Here is a 17860-nt window from a genome sequence, read left to right on the forward strand (position 1 = left end):
TGATTTTTTTTTATTTACTTCATCACATCTGTAGTTAGTTACAAGTATTGAATAACTGAGTTACATTTTGGTTAATACAAAATAATGTCGCTGCATGGATTATGTCATCATTCTTCTTACAGATGATAGTTCTTGTATGATACTACATAATAAAGAGCTTAACTTTTAACAGTGCCTGTTTAAAATCCGCTATGCTTATAGGCTAATTTCCAGTGAGATTTACTGGTTCAAGAGATTGCTTCCCTCCACGGTGTGATCTCTGGTAAGCATTCTGTAATGTGTATTTTTTCTTAGAAAACTTTTAAAATCATTTGTAATTTTAAATACAAGGAAGGAAGCAACATGTTAGTGCAATGTTATGTAACAAGAATTCAGTATTCAGGAAACAACAGAAAACAAACAAACAATGCATAAAAATAACATGGATGTAAGGCAACTAAGGGTTTTATCTTTTTTTTTTCATTAAGTAGCTGGAATGAAAATTCAAAGGGAATGAAATTTCTTTAACCCCTCATTTTTAATGCCTTTTCAAAATTTGCAACCTGTAATTTGAGAATATATAGGAATTTTTTTGTGTGAAAGTTGTAAAGTTGGTGGAGAATCCAACCCCACGAATTGTATAAATTGGCCTCTTTGCCAAACAGTTAAAACCACAACACACTGTTATCCTTCAACATCTTGACCAGAAACACAAAACTTTACCTTTTTCAAAAATTGTCCTTACATCCCTGTATCTATGTAACTATTCTGTAGGTAAAGCATTACATATATGAAAATCTTTATATAGATAAGTTATGCTATTTTCAAAATATTCTTAGGTACAGGTGCAAAGATGGAAAATATACTGCTCTAAGGAATAAGTAGAAATTTAATTGTGTTATTTGAGTGTACGGTATATTCTTTATGCTGGCAGTAGAGATTTTTTTCCTTTTCTTTTTCACATTCTCCCCTTCTGCTCTTTCATCATATCGCCTCTAAGTTTCTATCATATCATCCCTTGTTTCTATCTCTGTCACTGTTTTTGCCAAGCATTACCTAAGATCTCCTGGTAAGTACTGTAGCTAGTTACACATTCATCCTTGTCAGTCATCTATTTCTATAAACTGCTGTAAATTACAAAATCATGTCTCCCTTTGCCATATAAACACAGTTGTTTCTATTAAGTGACTAACAAAAGACTCTGGGTGAAATCCTGGCCCCATTGACTCAATGGCAAAACTCCCCTGATTTCAGGAGGCAGGATTTCACCCTTTGCATATTCTGCTCTTCTAGTCAGAAAGTAAAATGGAGCCATGCCCAAAATAAAATATACACGTATATACAACAATTACTGAAGCCATTAGCATATCCAGCACATGGTAAGGCAAGGTAAGCTAAGTTAGAGTGTTCAGTGACATTAAGTTTATATCAAAACTACTACACAGCTACAAAATACTGCAATAAGAGGGAAAAAATATTTCTTGACTACTATCCAAGCACTTCCCTGATCTAACTTTAAAAATCCAGTTGACCAGCCTACCTCCACTGGTCAGGGTCTTTTCCTGATATCTCCAATTGCAACTGACTGCAGCAACTCTAAATTAATATTACCAGCTGTTTGACCTAGTATAGGAGTAGAGCACCTTTGTAGGTTGCCTGCATAGTGTAGACCTTGTTCACGCTGCATCTCAATACTATGCAATACATTAGCACTGCACAGAAAACAAACTTAATCATTGTCACCCGATACATTGTATGTGTAACAGAAATATACACTGCTTCTTTGCTTAACTAAACCTGTTTGCATTTCTGAACACAAAGGAAAGCTCAGATTTATTATGCGGTTTGGTCTATCTGGAGAACAGCTGCTTGAGTTGATTCTTCATCAGATTGTTCTGTTTCCTCACTGGTTGGTTTGTTTCTTTCATCATACAGTCTCTGGCTAGAAACTTCTAGTGCTGTCCCATATTCTTCATCATCTTCAACAATTGAGAGCTCAATGTTGCTGTTTATCATCACATCCCCTTCTCTGCTTTCTTTCTCCAGAGAATCAGCTATTGCTTTGCCTTCCTCAATTAGAGAAGTTGGAGGTGTGATATCCGAGAGCCCCTCAGTAAATGAGGTCTCCTCCTCATTCGCTGCCTGCTCACTGCTTGTAGTTTCTGTTGGTTTGTCCTCATTTTCAGCAAGGGTATCTCCTTCATGGACTTTCTTCACGTTCAGTGTGAGGGGAGACACTTTGAAAGAGGAGCTTTTTGAGGAGGAAGATTTCTGATGATGTGGGGTGAGCGATTTCTTAATCTTCTCCCGTCGTTCAACTGACACAATTTTTGTGCTGATCTTGTTCATCTTTTTCTCAATATTTTGGCGAGAAAATGCTTTCTTGAGGCTGTCCACTTTCTTGAGGCTTGATCTTTTTATCTTCTCAGCTCTTGATTCTCCCATTTTTTCCTCTACGCTGTCATCTAGACCATCTTCGTCATGAGGCATTTCATCATCGGATGACAGCTCCACCGTATGCAAGGTTTCTTCCAGAGTTTTGTTCTCATCCACAGGCTCTTCCTTTCCTTCTGTAATACTGGGAACGGGTTCTTTCACAAACACGTTGGCAGGAATCTCATTTTCCTCCTGAAAGAGTTGACAATATTTGAGTTTCATAGTTCACAGGATACAAATTTGATAAACAAAGCATAAACCTGCACAATGTTACATTGTTGGGGTTTTTTTTGTTTTTTTTTTACAATGAGATGAAGGATGTTGAGCATTTTTTATGTTTTGGTATATTTAGCCAGCAAGAAGCCACTCAAAACCCTCTCAACCATTCTGTTGTACAGCTTAAGGCAAATGAGTTGCCAACTGTGAGATTTCAGTTTCAGAGGGCTCAGAATATATAGATATAGCATATGAATCAATCCTATTCTGTCATTTAAATTAGATATTACTAATAAGGGTTTAACCACAAAGCTGTAAATCTAAAGCTAGAGGAAAAGGCTGGGTTGTGGTTAAGGCATGAGACTGAACACTTGGGAAGTTTGGGTTCAGTTCTTGGTTCTGTCACAGACTCACCACATGCCCTCAAGCAAGTCATATAACCTCTATGTGCTTCAGTTTCCTTATCTGTAAAACAGGGATATACTGCTGACCTATGACACAGGTACAGCATGTCTTATTTCCTTAAAATATTATGCGTTTTGAGATCCTCAGATGGAAAGTGCAATATGCATGGAAAGTAGGATTAATTGTGTTTGAGAGAGAAAAATACATGGTTGCTAAAAGTCGGTAAAGTATGTTTGTAAAGAATGGACCAAATCTGCTGGTGTAAATTGGTTAAGCCTCATTGATTTCAATAAGTTTTACTGCCACTGATGATATGGTTCAATATTTTGAGTTCTGTTTAACTTCGATTGCAGTAGCTTGAACACTGCTGTAACAGTTTGATGGAGCCGGATTTTGCCCACCTTGATTCACATGGGACGAGACCTTTGGCACGTTGCTCTCACCCTGCCCATGTCACCATCTCCTCTGGATGGAGCAGTGCCCTGCAGGGTTGAGCTCTGGGAGGAGAGCAGGAAGCAGCAGAAGGGGGAGAGGCTTGGCTTTTAAAGGAGGCCCTATGGGCAGCCACAAGTGCTCCACAGCTAGTGAGGGGGCACGAGGTTTCCATGTGGGGGAGCAGATCCCTCAGGGATCCTTTGAGCTGTGTGCGGTCTAACCCCAAACCCTTTCTGGGTGGCTTGGAACCCAGCCTCTCCTTTCCCTTGATGGAGTATCATGGTAGAAACTCTGAAGAACTTTGCGCAGGTTTCCCTTATTCCTCTCCTGTGGGTTTTACGGTAGGAGAGGCGATCCATCCCATGAGGATTAGAATATGTTGTGTTTCCAATGCAGAAGGAATGGTACTGATTTTTTTTTATTTGGGGGGGGGGGGGGAGAATGGGGGATGGGACATATAAACTAAACACATCGATGAGACTTCTAAAAACTGAAATTAAAAAATCATGCAAAAATTAAAGGAGGCTAATTAATGTTACATGCCATAGAGAATAACAGTAGTTCTTTGCATCAAGCATTTGAGCTGGACAACAGCTGCCTATTTTTTTTTTTTTTAATAACCAAGAAAGGTCAGGGAGGGATGTATTCTAGAAGAAGTCTCTAAATAAAGAGCAGGCTGAGCAGGGGAAAGATCTGGAACTGGAAATTAAGGGCCACCTCGTGCAAATAGTTACTACTGAGTACAGCGCTTGCAACCCTGAGGAGTTCAAAAGGGACATCTCCCAGTAGTAAGCACTATGTTTGGTGGCAGGTTTCTGCAGGATTGTGTCCTAAGAAAGAAAAGCAAGCAAACCTAGAATATTCCTTTATTTCTTTTCCTACCATTGTAATAGCTGCATGTTTTGCATTCATATTACTTAATCATTTTTAACTTGGCAAAGCTTAGGAGATACCCTGTCACCTCTTTCAGAGCTACAGACTGTGGGGAAAAAATTCAAAACATCTTTTAGATATAGAAAGGGCTACGTGCCAGATGTGATGGTTTCAGGTCTGTCTTTAGTGGACAAGAGACTACATTTAAGGGGAAAAACACCATGCAATTCAAAAGCTCTGTTCAATAGCATGGGGTGTGATCCCTAGAGAAAATGGTCTCTTTGGTTAAGATTTCTGGTGAGGCTGCACAGGAATGACTGGATGAATGCACTGCAAACACCAAACTTTATTTTAAAAAACCAAGCCACATACAAAATGTAAAGTCACATTCCTTTGCTGCTAGTCCGCTACGTAGCCTTCCTGGAAACAAATTATACGTACACCTATGGACAGAATTTTAAACAAGCATGCTTCATGCGTGAGGAATATTCTTCAAGGTTACAAAAGAAAAAGGATGGAAAACACTTTTGTGAGATATTTGTATATTTCACTTTTCTGTTTCTACTGACCTTGAACTAACAATTAATAATAAACTTGGACAAAGGACACTCCCAAAATGTTCTGTACTTTTCCCACAGTGGAATCCTAATAAAACGGTCACTCTTGCTACATGTTTACATAGAAAGATTTTGTTCTGGTGCTGAGTACTGGAAATAAGTGGGCACAGTATGTAGTCTTGTGATTTTTAACTTGGTTTACGGTGACCAGAAAACAACTATTTATCACAGCAGCTTTAACGATCCAAAAAAGCTCTTACTGCAATTCAAATATTTATAATGTTCTCCAATTTCATTACCGAAATATGGACTATATGAGTGGGTACAATTGCTCATTTGACCCCAATACAACTATTTGGAGAATCAAATATGAGACAGCAAGTATAAAAGTATTCTTTCTAAATCTGGACAATTAGAAGTTTTGTGTACAATTCTGTATGGTCCAGTATTCAGGTATAAGAATGTGAATAGAACAGATTACAACTGTGGTCCCCAACTTTTCGTCTGGCGTGGCAGCGGTGGAACACCTGCCGAAATGCTGCTGAATTTCTGCGGCATTTCGGTGGCGACACCTCTCGATGACGTCACTTGTCGGCGGCAAGCGGCGTCATCAAGAGGCGTCGCCGCCGAAATGCCGCAGAAATTCGGGAGCGATGCCTCTCGATGACGCCGCTTGTCAGCACCGCGTTGGGGACCCCTGGATTACAAGGCTTCAGACAATCACTTGTAAATTACATTGATCAGGATGTATTAAGCTTTGCTTTAAAAGCTGAACTATATAAAATAAAAGGCCCAAATCCTCCCATCCTTACTCAGGTAGAACTCCCTTTGACTTTCATGGAATTCTGTCCGAGTAAGGATGAGTGGGATCTTAAAAAATATTTAATATAGCAAAATGGTTTCACGTGAAATTGATCATATACTGAGTCTGATCCAGAGATGAACCAACACTGTTCAGTTCAAGGTCAATTCAGTGACATTTCTAAACTGTTAAATCAAAGTACTGCAAATTCTAAAAACATTATAAACATTTTATTTTAATATTAAAAAACCTGGGGGGGGCCCTGAAACATCCAGTTTTCAGTAGATAAAAATTCATAACCTCTATAATGCTCCATAATAATCAGCTAATTATTCATTTAAAGTTACAGAGGTGGGATGTACTTGTGGCTGAAGCACAGATGTGGGAATCAGGAAGTCTGGCGCTTATTCCCATCCCCTCACAGATTTCCTGTGTAAATCAACCTTTGTGCCTCAGTTTTTCCACCTGTAAAATGGAGGTACTTTCCTCTCTCAGTGAGTGTTGAGATTTGGCTCATTCATGTTTGTAAAGCATAATGGGATCCTTAGATAGCAGGTACAACAAAAATGCAAATTATAATAGAATAAAATCTCTAGAATGAAATCTGCTTTGCTGCTCAATACTGTTTTAAAAATGATTACTATGAGCATGTTAATAAATGGGATATCTTTAACTTTGACTGCAGTCTACCCAGAAGTCCTTCTGAGCTCCATTATCTTACATTTGGTTGTGTTAGGTAGGCTACAGGACTGAAGTTCAGCCAGGATGAGTACACTTTAAAACTCCAGCATGAAAGTACCATCTATTAATTTTTCCAGATAAAATTTAAGCATCTGATCTCTTGGACTGGATCAAAACTAGGAGAAAAATGCGAACCAATTCTGAGATGGGATCAAAATGTATCTCCCTTCCATCCCCCATCTCTAGAAAGCTAAAACAAGGCTTGCATTTTTCCAGATCAGTCATTACTACACACAACTAAAGAGTGGCCTTTCTGTATTCTGTGTCTAATGTCCTCAGTTGGGACACAATAGTGCAAGTGCTCCATGGATGTGGAACTGCTACTGAAGTCAACAGGACCTGAGTAGTTTCTGCAAGATCAGGTCCTTGGTCAGCACAGAACAGTTGTCACCAACCAGTCGATTACTATCAACTGGTCAATCCTAGAGGATCTCCCAGTTGATCGCGATCTCCAGTGGCAGTGCAGTGTGGCTGCCTAAGGCTACCCCGGCTCCACACCGCTCCCGGAAGCAGCCACTGCAGCCCCGGAGGCAGGCAGGGGTCTCCCTCTGCACATGCTGCTCCTGCCTGCAAGCACCACTGGCCAGGAGAGCTGTGGGGGGCAGTGCTTACAGAGAGGGGGCAGCGTGAGGAGCCACGTACCCCCTTTCCCTCCACCCCCGGGGTGCGTTGGCCCCTTCCGGGAGTGGTGTGCGACTGCGGAAGGCAGGGAACCTGCTTTAACCTTGCTGCGCCTGCCGCTGACTGCGAGCCACCAGAGGTAAGTGCTGCCCGGCGGGAAGCAGCACCCCATACCCTCTCCTGCACCCCAGCCCTCTTCCACAGCCAGCATCCCATATCCCCTTCTGTGCCCCAGCCTTGACCCCCTGAGCCAGCACCCCTGCGCTAGGCTCAGCCCAAAGCCCCCTCTCACACTGCAAACCCCTCAGCCCCAGCTCAGAGCCTGCACCACCCCCCCGCCCCAGCCTGGTGAAAGTGAGTGAAGGTGGGGGAGAGTGAGTGGGGCAGGGCCTCAGGGAAGGGGCAGGTAGATCCTGAGTTGCCCTTAGATTCCAAAAGTGATCTTGGGCATAAAAAGGTTGGAGACCACAGGCAGAGAGGTTTTACGCAGTCGTTTTGGGGGCTCTTGTTTATGGGTATATATACACTTCTCCTTTGTAGTAAAAGCTATGGAAAAGCCTCACATTCATAACAATGTACTATAAAAATTTGAACCATGTGAGTGAGTATTTATAACAAACACTAGTGAGAATTTTTTTTTCTTTTTTAAATCACCCACCGCTGGTGTGGCTAGAATCACCACTGAAGAGAGACACCTTTGCACGCACTGTGTTGGGGAAGATAGGAGCATTTAACTGGCTACATCTAGAGAAGACTATGTAATAAGAGGACATGACATGCAGAGGAAAACTTCTAAACCCCCCCCCCCTTGTTATTTTTCAGAGGGCCGTTCAAGGCTTAACCATCTAATATTCTAAATGGATGTTTTGCTAAATGCAGAGCAGATTTCTGTCGAGAGTAAGTTTACTATTGGTCAGACCAGCTTTAACTCCTTCCACTTTTCCTCAGACCACACCTGCTCTTTGAGTTTGTAGACGGGTGTGGGCACAGTACTAAGCAGGACGTTGTAGAGACAAGTTCTCTAATAAGTTAAGTTTTCAGCACATCATCCATAGCTTGCTTACTTTCCCTTTTTCTTTATTTCTTTACTTTTGAACATAAAGGTGCTTTTTCAGAAGGCTGTTTGTTATGCTGGTTGAGGCAACAAAATGCAAACACATAGTTACTTGCCTGTGGCTCTCTCTTGCTCACTTCATTTCAAGATCAAATATTCACTAACTGCAGTGACTGGAAGGGGCTTGAATACCAATATACTGACCCCTAGCTATAATTTAGCATATTTTTCTGTCCCATCCAATAGTAAATGAGATTTTATTGAAACGCTAGGCCGCATTCCTCTTTATTTTGGATTTTACTACGTCACACCCCCCCCCCCTTCACTCTGTCTTAATGCGTGTGTGACAGCATGAAATTTGTTCTGACTCCGTGCAGTCCAAAATCGTGTTGATCATGAGGTTGCAACAAAACAGACAGGAACAATGCCAAAGCTTAACAAGGATTTAAAAACAGTCACTTCAGTGTTTTAGACTGCTGCACCTCTTATGGTATCTGTAATAATTTTTAAAGCCCTACATGTTTAGATATGACAACATTAAAAATATGGAATCAGTTAAAGAAATATGCAAGCTAGGAACAATACAGAAAGTCTAGGGAGGAAAAAAAATTAAGTACATTTGAATATAAAATATGCAAATTGATAGTTTTCTCACTGTATTTTCATATTGAGTGTACACATTGAGGGAAATCTGATGCTAACAAGTCAGAGCCTGTCCTCAGAAAATACAAACCCTTAGCTCAGTTATGTCTTCCTTACACACCCAATGCTCCTGTTAAAACAGCAACAGGGAGCAAACTCAAATTCAGAACTGAGTCCCTAATCTGTGCTTTTTATTTTCACGTGAAGTTGTTTTTCTAAAACAGGAGACAGTCCTTAATGAGACACACACAGCATGAAAGTTAAACTTGTTTTTAAGTAGCAGAAAATAAAACCTAAACTAAACAAAATTGCCCTACATCCAAATTCCTTTTAAAAAACAAATCTGATATTAATAATGTATCATAGCAGCCGTTGCTTCTTTTGCCCAGAGGTCCCTGACCACTGTCATACACAAATCCACCCATCCTTTTGGGCTTTTTCCTGTGTACAATTCTTTTGCTGGGGGGCAGTCTAGAGGACTAATAGGTCTTTTCCATATTAAACATCTATTAAAGAGACCACACCGCTTTTGTGGAGATCTGCGGACAGGTAACAGTTATTAGCAGGCTTATGCAGAAGGAAAGAAAGAGGCAACAGAAAAGCATCATGGCGAACATTTGGGATCCTTGCCAGGGTGTGGTCAGTCTGTTCCCTTGAGCTGAATACAAGTTCGCAAAGAGAACAGCACAGCCTCTGGGGTGGAAAATCCCAGCCCCTCCTATCTTCACTCCTGGGAGAGAATTCCAACCTCTCCAAACAGCTTTTTCACACCAGCCACTCAAATGTGACAGGCCAGGAGATGTTTGCCTGGGACTTCAGTCCACAAGACACCCAAGTTTCTCTTAACAGCTGGTTTGTGTTACTGACAAGAAGTATTGCAATCTCTGTAGCTATGTTGCTCCCAGGACATGAGAGAGACAAAGTAGGTGAGGTATTATCTTTTATTGGACCAACTTCTGTTTTGGAAGGGTCAAGCTTTCAAGCTTCACAGAGCACTTCTTCTGATCTGATCTGGGGAAGGTAACCAGAGTGTCTGAGCTAACCTCAGGCCAGACTGTTAGGCATAAGAGGTTCACGCATGCTGTAGAACAGTGTTTCCCAAACTTGGGTCGCCGCTTGTGTAGGGAAGCGTAATACATCCCTGGCCCGCGATGCTTCCAGCAGCTCCCATTGGCCTGGAGCGGCGAACTGCGGCCAGTGGGAGCCACAATCGGCCGGACCTGCGGACGCAGCAGGTAAACAAACGGGCCTGGCCCGCCAGGGGCTTTCCCTGAACAAGTGGCATCCCAAGTTTGGGAAACACTGCTGTAGAAGACCACTTAAAATAAAGTGGGCAGCTAAAAGTGAGCAGGCAGCAGGGTGTGTTACAAATTCTTGTAATGAACCATATAACCAGTGTCTCTGCTTAGGCCGTGGTTTTTAGTATCTAGCCCAATTCTAGTGTCAACGAATTTCAGTTCCCAAACTTGTCTTTTGAAGGTGTTGTGCAGGTTTCCTATGAGGACTGAGAAGTCAGATATGGAGTGCCCCCTATGCTTATCGTTCTAACCCTCAATTGCCCACTTCAGTTTAAACTAAATGGTCTCCCTGCACCATGTGTGAACTCCTTATGCTTAACCATTTGTCCTAACTTGTAGTTAGCTTCTTCACCCTAGTTACAATCCCCAGACCTGAAGAAGAGCTGAGCGAAGCTCAAAAACTTGTTCCTTCCATCAACTGAAGTTGGTCCAATAAAAGATATACCTCACCTACCTTGTCTCTCTGGTCTCTTGGCAATACATTTACTGACGTTAAATGTGATTTTTTTTCTTTGCTAAATAAGGGCGTTAGGCCTGATTCTCCTATTAACACCAGCTTTACAGCAGGTTAGCTCCACTGATTTACACTGGGATCAACTAGGGGTTGGTTCATGTAAGTGAGAGGAGAGTCGGGTCCACTGTATCCTTAGAAGAGAGATTTAGGACACAACACCCTTCTGTACAAAAGTATCTCTATGAGTGATGGAACTGCACAAGCTGAATTTCCATCTGTAGTCACTCGCAAAAATAGGCCTACATTGTTTGGTTTGTTTTTGTGACCAATAATGCATTTTGGAACCTGGTATTAAAGAAGGGCTCAGGCCGAAACCTCCATTTTGAAGGTTCCTGAACTTTTCAGAGGATTTAATTTGGCAAATATTTCCTCTTAAGCCACCGCCTTGTCCTCCTTCAGATCCCTCAAGACTAACCTTTACCATGATGCCTAAAAAGCACTACCAACTGCCCCCAGCAAGACAAGAAGTGAACTGAGCGAATATCTCACCATTACCCCCACCCTTTTGTCTATTTCTTCCAGCCCTTGTATCTTTTCATAATCCTAGAATGCACATTCTCTGGAGAAAGATGTCCATTTTTAAAAAAAAATTGTATAGCCCCTAGCATAATGATGCCCTGATTCTGACCGAGATCTCTGGCTGCTACTGTAATATAAATAATAAGAAACATTTGGATCGAATTAAAACCTTGGCACCAAACTCACCCCACATTTAAAGGTTTACAATCTAAATTCTGTATCTCAAACCCATCTTTTGGTATCTAATCCCTATGAGAGAGTACTATTTTAAATTTCAATAAAATATTTAGAAACCTAGGTACTGCATCTCTTTTAATACATCTGGCACACAGTCAGCTTTTTAGTTGCTTTTGAGGTGGAGAAGACCGTGGGCTGCAAAAGCCCTATACGTGCCATGATCTCTTCCTCATCTGTCTTTAAAATACTAACTTACAACAGCATCAAGAGAATAAGCAGCAGCAAGGTGGGGTCTTTCCTAAGGGAATGGGCTGTAGATTAATTAAGCCTGCCAAATATTTAAATCTAGTACTAACCTGATTAAAAAAATATATTTATCTATATCTGAAAGTGGACTATATAATTAACACGATATTTAACACGATAAAAGGTAAACTTACACTTCAGCATTTAACTAGCTGAAGTCAAATGGGATTTTCCTGAAACAAAATTGCAGTGACACTTTTTAGAAGTAAAAGGCATGTCCCATATTTGGTTAAAATTCATGTTGTGTACAATCCACATCATTGCTTAAAAAGGAGAAAATATGCAAACTGTTCATTCATGCCACTGAAAGGCTGAGAAACAGAAAGCTGAGTTTTACAACTCTGTTTTTAATAGATTGCTGAATATGCTGGGATCAACCTAAGAATCAAAGTTGGCATTTTGTCGAGGGCAACAAGAACTATTAATATTATAAGTATTTTACTTCCTTGATCAAAATGGCCAGGTTACTTTTTCCCAGTTGTGACCTCAAAGAGTTAACGATTGCATTATGTGCTCTCTCTGAAAGTTTCCACTAGCTCCTCTTGTGCTGCAATGAAAGCATAACATCAGCAATGGATTCCTTCCCCTTCCTGTGGAAAAGTGAATATAAACTGGTTGGTGAAATGCAAAGTTTTCTGTGCATGCTTTCTGAAGAACTGTTGCATGCATATAAGTTACCAACTGTACATGCTAAAATACGCAGACGTATTGGCCATGAATGTGTGTATGCATGATAATGTAGTGGTATTGCAGAATGGTAATGAATGTGGCTTGTGTTATGTGTGGCACTGAAATGCAAAATGTATTTATAAAGAGCACTCTACTTCCATGGGTGAGTGAATCAGTGTTCTTGCTAGTTAAGCACCAATAGTAGTGAGAGAGAATATATACTGCCAGGGAGACATGCATGTGTTGTATAAGGGAAGTGAGCACAGTTCACCACAGCACTGGTCTGGAAAGTATTTGTATCCATGTAAAAAGGATGTGTTCTACACAGGTGATGAATTTGAGCATTCTCTGCGTGTGGCCCTAGGAAGATTGAGATGAACAGTGTATTTCCACGAGAAAGCCAAGTGTCTCCTGTGAGCCATCATTAGCAGTACTGACCTGGCAAATGCATGTGGTTCCAAGGGAAATTGCATTGGTTACACACATTTAATTCAGTAGGGTGTTCTCCCAGTGGGAGCACCTGCAGCTCTGAAAGTATCTGGCAAAGGCATGGCTGGGGTGAAGCCCATGCATTGCACAAGGATGAGGAACTGGTGTGTCTAGGCCTGGCATAGAGTTGACAAGTTCTGTGCAGCTCCGTGTGCCACATTTCTCACCAGGGAATGAAGGGAACTAATCTCTGTATACTGGGAGCAGTATAAAGTCGGGACATCTGGTCACCCTAGCCTTCATATACCCTTAGACTCCCATTGCTAGAGCGGGCCACACCTTCTGCCCAAGGGTAGATGAAGCTGCCCAAGGGTAGATGAAGGCTAGGGTAACCAGATGTCCCGATTTTATAGGGCAGGCCTGATTTTGGGGGATCTTTTTTATATAGGCACTATCCCCACCCCATTCTGATTTTTCACACTTGCTATCTGGTCACAATCCCTGGCCGGAGTGGCTATGGCAGAAAGAGTGGAGGTGGCGCTGCAGGGGGCCAGGTGGCTGTGCACTGGAGAGAGGGCACCTCCAACCACCTGCCCCTTGCAATGGGTCTGATCCCAAGGACAGGGCAAGAGTAGGGTGACCAGATGTCCTGATTTTATAGGGACAGTCCTGATATTTGGGGCTTTGTCTTATATAGGCACCTATTACCCCTCCATCCCCTGTCCTGATTTTTCACGCTTGCCATCTGGTCACCTTAGGCAAGAAGTAGGAGGAAGGCACCATCCACCCCTGGGGTGGGGTGGGGTCCCTGGAAGTTCAGGAGAGCTGCGGGTGGGGAGCAGTAGGGTCCAGGCGGCAGCAGCGGACTGACCTGGAAGATGAGCACCTTGAAGTGGTTGCGGCGCAGCAGCTGCGCGTGGTTGTTCTCCAGCCGCTTGACCTGCGCGCACTGGCGCTCCATGCGCTCCCGCACCTCGCGGGTGTGCGCGCTGACCTTGCGCGACTTCTCCAGCAGCTTGCTGACCGCGTTGCTGGTGGAGCTGTGGTGCTTGCACAGCTTGCTCAGGTCGCCCTGGATGCCCTTCACCGAGCCCTCCAGCCCGATCTGCCGCTGCTCCATCCTGAGCTGCTTCTCCTGCACCGAGTCCAGCATGTTCACCAGCTTGTCCAGCAGCGTGAGCACGGTGATGGCGTTCACCTGCGAGCCGTCCCGGATCGCCTCTCCCGGCGCGGCAGGCAGCGGGCTGGGGCTGCCCGAGGGCTCCGGGCTGGGGCTCTGCTCCAGGTGCTCCTCGGGGCTCGGCGGCGCCTGGGCGCCGCTCCTCTCGGCCTGCAGCCCGTCCTCCCCCATGGCGGGGCGCGCAGCACGGGCCCCCGGCGGCCTCCTCCGCAGCTCCTGGGGCGCGCCCGGCTGGAGCCCGCTGGGACCCGCAGGCAGCCGCCGCTGGACGCGATCTGCCCAGCGCGCTTCCCGCCTCTCTTAAAGGCTCCCACTCCCCACCCAGTGGGAGGCGAAAGTCCGCCGAGGCCGGGCTCCGCGCAACTTCGTGCGGCGCGCACAGGCGTCCTAGTCCCCTCCCCAGCGAGGAAACCAATCCCGGAGCCGGCTCTGTGTGTGTGCGCGGGGGGGGAGGGGCAGGATCGGGCCCGCCAGCGTTTCCCCTGCTGCTGCAGGTTTATAGCCCCCCCGCCCCGTCAGCGGGATGTCATATTTCAACCATGACTTCATGCAAGGCGGAGAAAACCGGCCCCGTGGCCCAGTTCCATCGCCAGCCGTTGGCTGCAGCCTGTAAACTTCTGCCGCCTGCTATGCGACGGGTGCAACACAAGAGCTTGTGTTTTCCTCCCCACACCCGCCCTTTTCCCTCGAGACCGAGTGATTTTAATGGGAAGTATTGTTTGGCCCTTGTTCTGGGCTGGCTGGTGGGTTTCAGCCTGACCCGAGAGAGGCAGGGGAACAAAGTTTAAGGCACCTTTAGTTCTCTTTTTGTGAAGAGAAATATCTCAGTGGGTTTATGAAAGCCACCAAGGGGTGTGTGTGTATGTGTGGGGGGGGTGGGGGTAATAAGTAAATAAAATCCAACCACACCCGTTGCCTGAGGCTCAGGGCAATGAAAGGAGCCAGGATCAGGCCCTTTAACACAATACAATTGCTGTTGAGTTCTCTGAGTTACAACTGAGATAAACGAAGCTCTGCTGTGTGAAAAATATTTCAAGTGTAATTCAGAGAACTTCGTAATAGTCTCATTTCTATAATTTTTTAAAACTATGTAAAGATGGCTTCTAATGCTGCATCTGCATTTTTGTGTCCACACCTGCAGAAAAAAGTGGTTGGATTTAACCATGTAGCTATTTGATTGTGCTCCCAAAGCAAGTAGTTAAATGTCTTATCTTTTGTGCCCACAGTTAATTGGAAGGGCAAAATGAGAGACTGTCTTGAAGGCCTTTAAAAAATACAGGGGCCTTGATCCTGCAACTGAATGCATGTGAGTAGATCCCTGGGCCCTCCTGCAGCCCCACAGAAGTCAAAAGGCCTCTGCATCAGCTCAAGGGTGCCGGAGCCTTATGTACATACTTAGTTTTATGCATGTGAACCCAGTGGGGCTGCTCTTGTGTGAAAGTGTTTTCAGGATTGGGTCTTTGAGCTTTATGTGAATGTAATGTTTATGAAAGGTGCTGGCTTCACAGCCCTGGAGGTCTTCTGTGTACCCTCAGGAGAGCCACAGCCTGGAGAATCACAGTGCAAACTTCTTCCCACTGTATCTCAAATGTATCTCCAGCCTGACCTAGACAGAATGCCTGTAGGGGTGTCTCAGCTGTACTGTGCAGTTGAAACTGACATTGTGCCCTCTCATTAAAGTTAGCGGAAATCACTTAGCTAAAATCCTAGAGGGCTTTGGAAATATGTACTGTTCTGATGTGTATATTTTCAAACATAAGTGATCAAAGTTAAACAACTTTGAAAGTCACCTATTTTGCATACAAATCTGTGATCTTCACAATAATAATTAATATCAATTGTGTCTATATTATATCATGACATTTAATGTGGATAAAATGCAAACATTTGTTGATTTCACTGGGACATACTATAATTTTCATTATAATGGATTTGGATAGTTTTGGTTTTAACTTTGTATTCATATAGGATTTTGCAATAACCTAGTAAAATACCTTTACAAGAACCAATACACTGATAACAGAAGCATTTACATTGTTTAAAAGGACTCACACAGACATAATATGGTATGGAAAGATTTTCTTACTGTTTTATCCCTCATTTTAAATGTTCATACTAGTGTCAAAAGACAAGAAGATATTAAGTAAAAATGATTTTAAGTTAACTAAGAGCTAAATTTTGCTTATTTGGAGTTGTGTGAGGATTATAAAATCATAGAAGAATCATAGAAGATTGCGGTTGGAAGAGACCTCAGGAGATAATCTAGTCCAATCCCCTGCTCAAAGCAGGACCAACACAAATTAAATCATTCCAGCCAGGGCTTTGTCAAGCCGGGCCTTAAAAACTTCTAAGGATGGAGTTCCACCACCTCCCTAGGTAACCCATTCCAGTGCTTCACCACCGTCCTGGTGAAATAGTGTTTCCTAATATCCAACCTAGACCTCCCCCACTGCAACTTGAGGCCATTGCTCCTTGTTCTGTCATCTGCCACCACTGAGAACAGCTGAGCTGCATCCTCTTTGGAACCTCCCTTCTGGTGGCTTTAGGCTGCTATCAAATGCCCCCTCACTCTTCTGCAGGGGCGACAAGTTGTATGGGGCCATGGGGCCCATGCTCCAGGAATATTCAGAGCACAGGGGCCCAGCTCCACCAATGTTCGGGGCCTGGTCTCTCCCCTGGCCATGCCTGTCGCCCCTGCGTGTCTCCCCCGGAGCGTCTCCTGGCCCTGCCTGCCGCCCCCGGGAGATTTAAAAGGGCCCGGGAGCCCCTGCCACCACCACTGGCAGTGCAGCTCGGCTAAAGCAGCTTCCTGCCCGCCCTCACTCTGTGTGTTGCACCACTCCCAGAAGTGGCTGGAACGTCCCTGCAGCCCCTGGGGTGTGTGTGTCTCTGCTCGCTGCCCCTGCCCTGAGCACCGACTCTGCCATTGGAAGCTGCAGGGAGGGTGCTTGCAGGCAGTGGTGGGTGGAGGCCCCCGGACTCCCTGCCTAGGAGCCACTGCCAGAGGGTTGTGCGGGTTGCTTTTGGGAGCCACCCAAGGTAAGCGCTGCACCCCTCACCCCCTTCCACACCCCACACCCCCTGCCCCAGCCCAGAGCCCACACCCAGCACCCAAACTCCCTCCCAGAGCCTTAGGCAGGTGTGTGTGGGGAGAGGGGACTAGGACCCGTTCTGGGCACCACCAAATTTATACAGACCTGCTGCCCCTGCTCTTCTGCAGATTAAACAAGCCCAGTTCCCTCAGCCTCTCCTCCTAAGTCATGTGCCCCAGCCCCCTGATCATTTTCATTGCCCTCCGCTGGACTCACTCTAATTTGTCCACATCCTTTCTGTAGTGGGGGGCCCCCAAAACTGGACACAATACTCCAGATGTGGCCTCACCAGTGCTGAATAGAGTGGAATAATCACTTCCCTCGATCTGCTGGCAACGCTCCTACTTATGCAGCCCAATATGCCGTTAGCCTTCTTGGCAACAAGGGCACACTGCTGACTCATCCAGTTTTTTATCCAATGTAATCCCCAGGTCCTTTTCTGTAAAACTGCTGCTTAGCCAGTTGGTCCCCAGCCTGTAGCGGTGAATGGGATTCTTCTGTCCGAAGTGCAAGACTCTGCACTTGTCCTTGTTGAACCTCATCAGATTTCTTTTGGCCCAATCCTCCAATTTGTCTAGGTCACTCTGGACCCTATCCCTGTCCTCCAGCATATCTACCTTTCCCCGCAGTGTCATTCGTGAACTTGCTGAGGGTGCAATCTATCCCACCATTCAGATCATTAATAAAGATGTTGAACAAAACTGGCCCCAGGACCGACTCCTGGGGCACTCCACCTGATACCGGCTGCCAACTAGACATCAAGCCATTGATCACAACCCCTTGAGCCTGATGATCTAACCAGCTTTCTATCCACCTTATAGTCCATTCATCCAGCCCATACTTTTTTTAACTTGCTGACAAGGATACTGTGGGAGAGTGTATTAAAAGCTTTGCTAAAGTCAAGATATATCAGAT

General features: G+C 44.4%; 1 protein-coding gene across 1 annotated transcript; it reads right to left on the reverse strand.

Moving 5' to 3' along the window:
- Window positions 1-462: 462 nt before the first annotated feature.
- Window positions 463-14187, reverse strand: CAVIN2 (caveolae associated protein 2). Its single transcript, XM_045032442.1, has 2 exons — window positions 13545-14187; window positions 463-2607 (listed from the first exon to the last, which is right to left on the reverse strand). Exons 1-2 carry the CDS (start codon window positions 14022-14024, stop codon window positions 1816-1818), a joined length of 1272 nt encoding a protein of 423 aa, XP_044888377.1. The 5' UTR covers window positions 14025-14187; the 3' UTR covers window positions 463-1815.
- Between the last annotated feature and the right edge of the window lie 3673 nt (window positions 14188-17860).

The sequence above is a fragment of the Mauremys mutica genome, chromosome 10, assembly GCF_020497125.1.
Source record: "Mauremys mutica isolate MM-2020 ecotype Southern chromosome 10, ASM2049712v1, whole genome shotgun sequence".
In the NCBI taxonomy this organism is placed as follows: Eukaryota; Metazoa; Chordata; order Testudines; family Geoemydidae; genus Mauremys; species Mauremys mutica.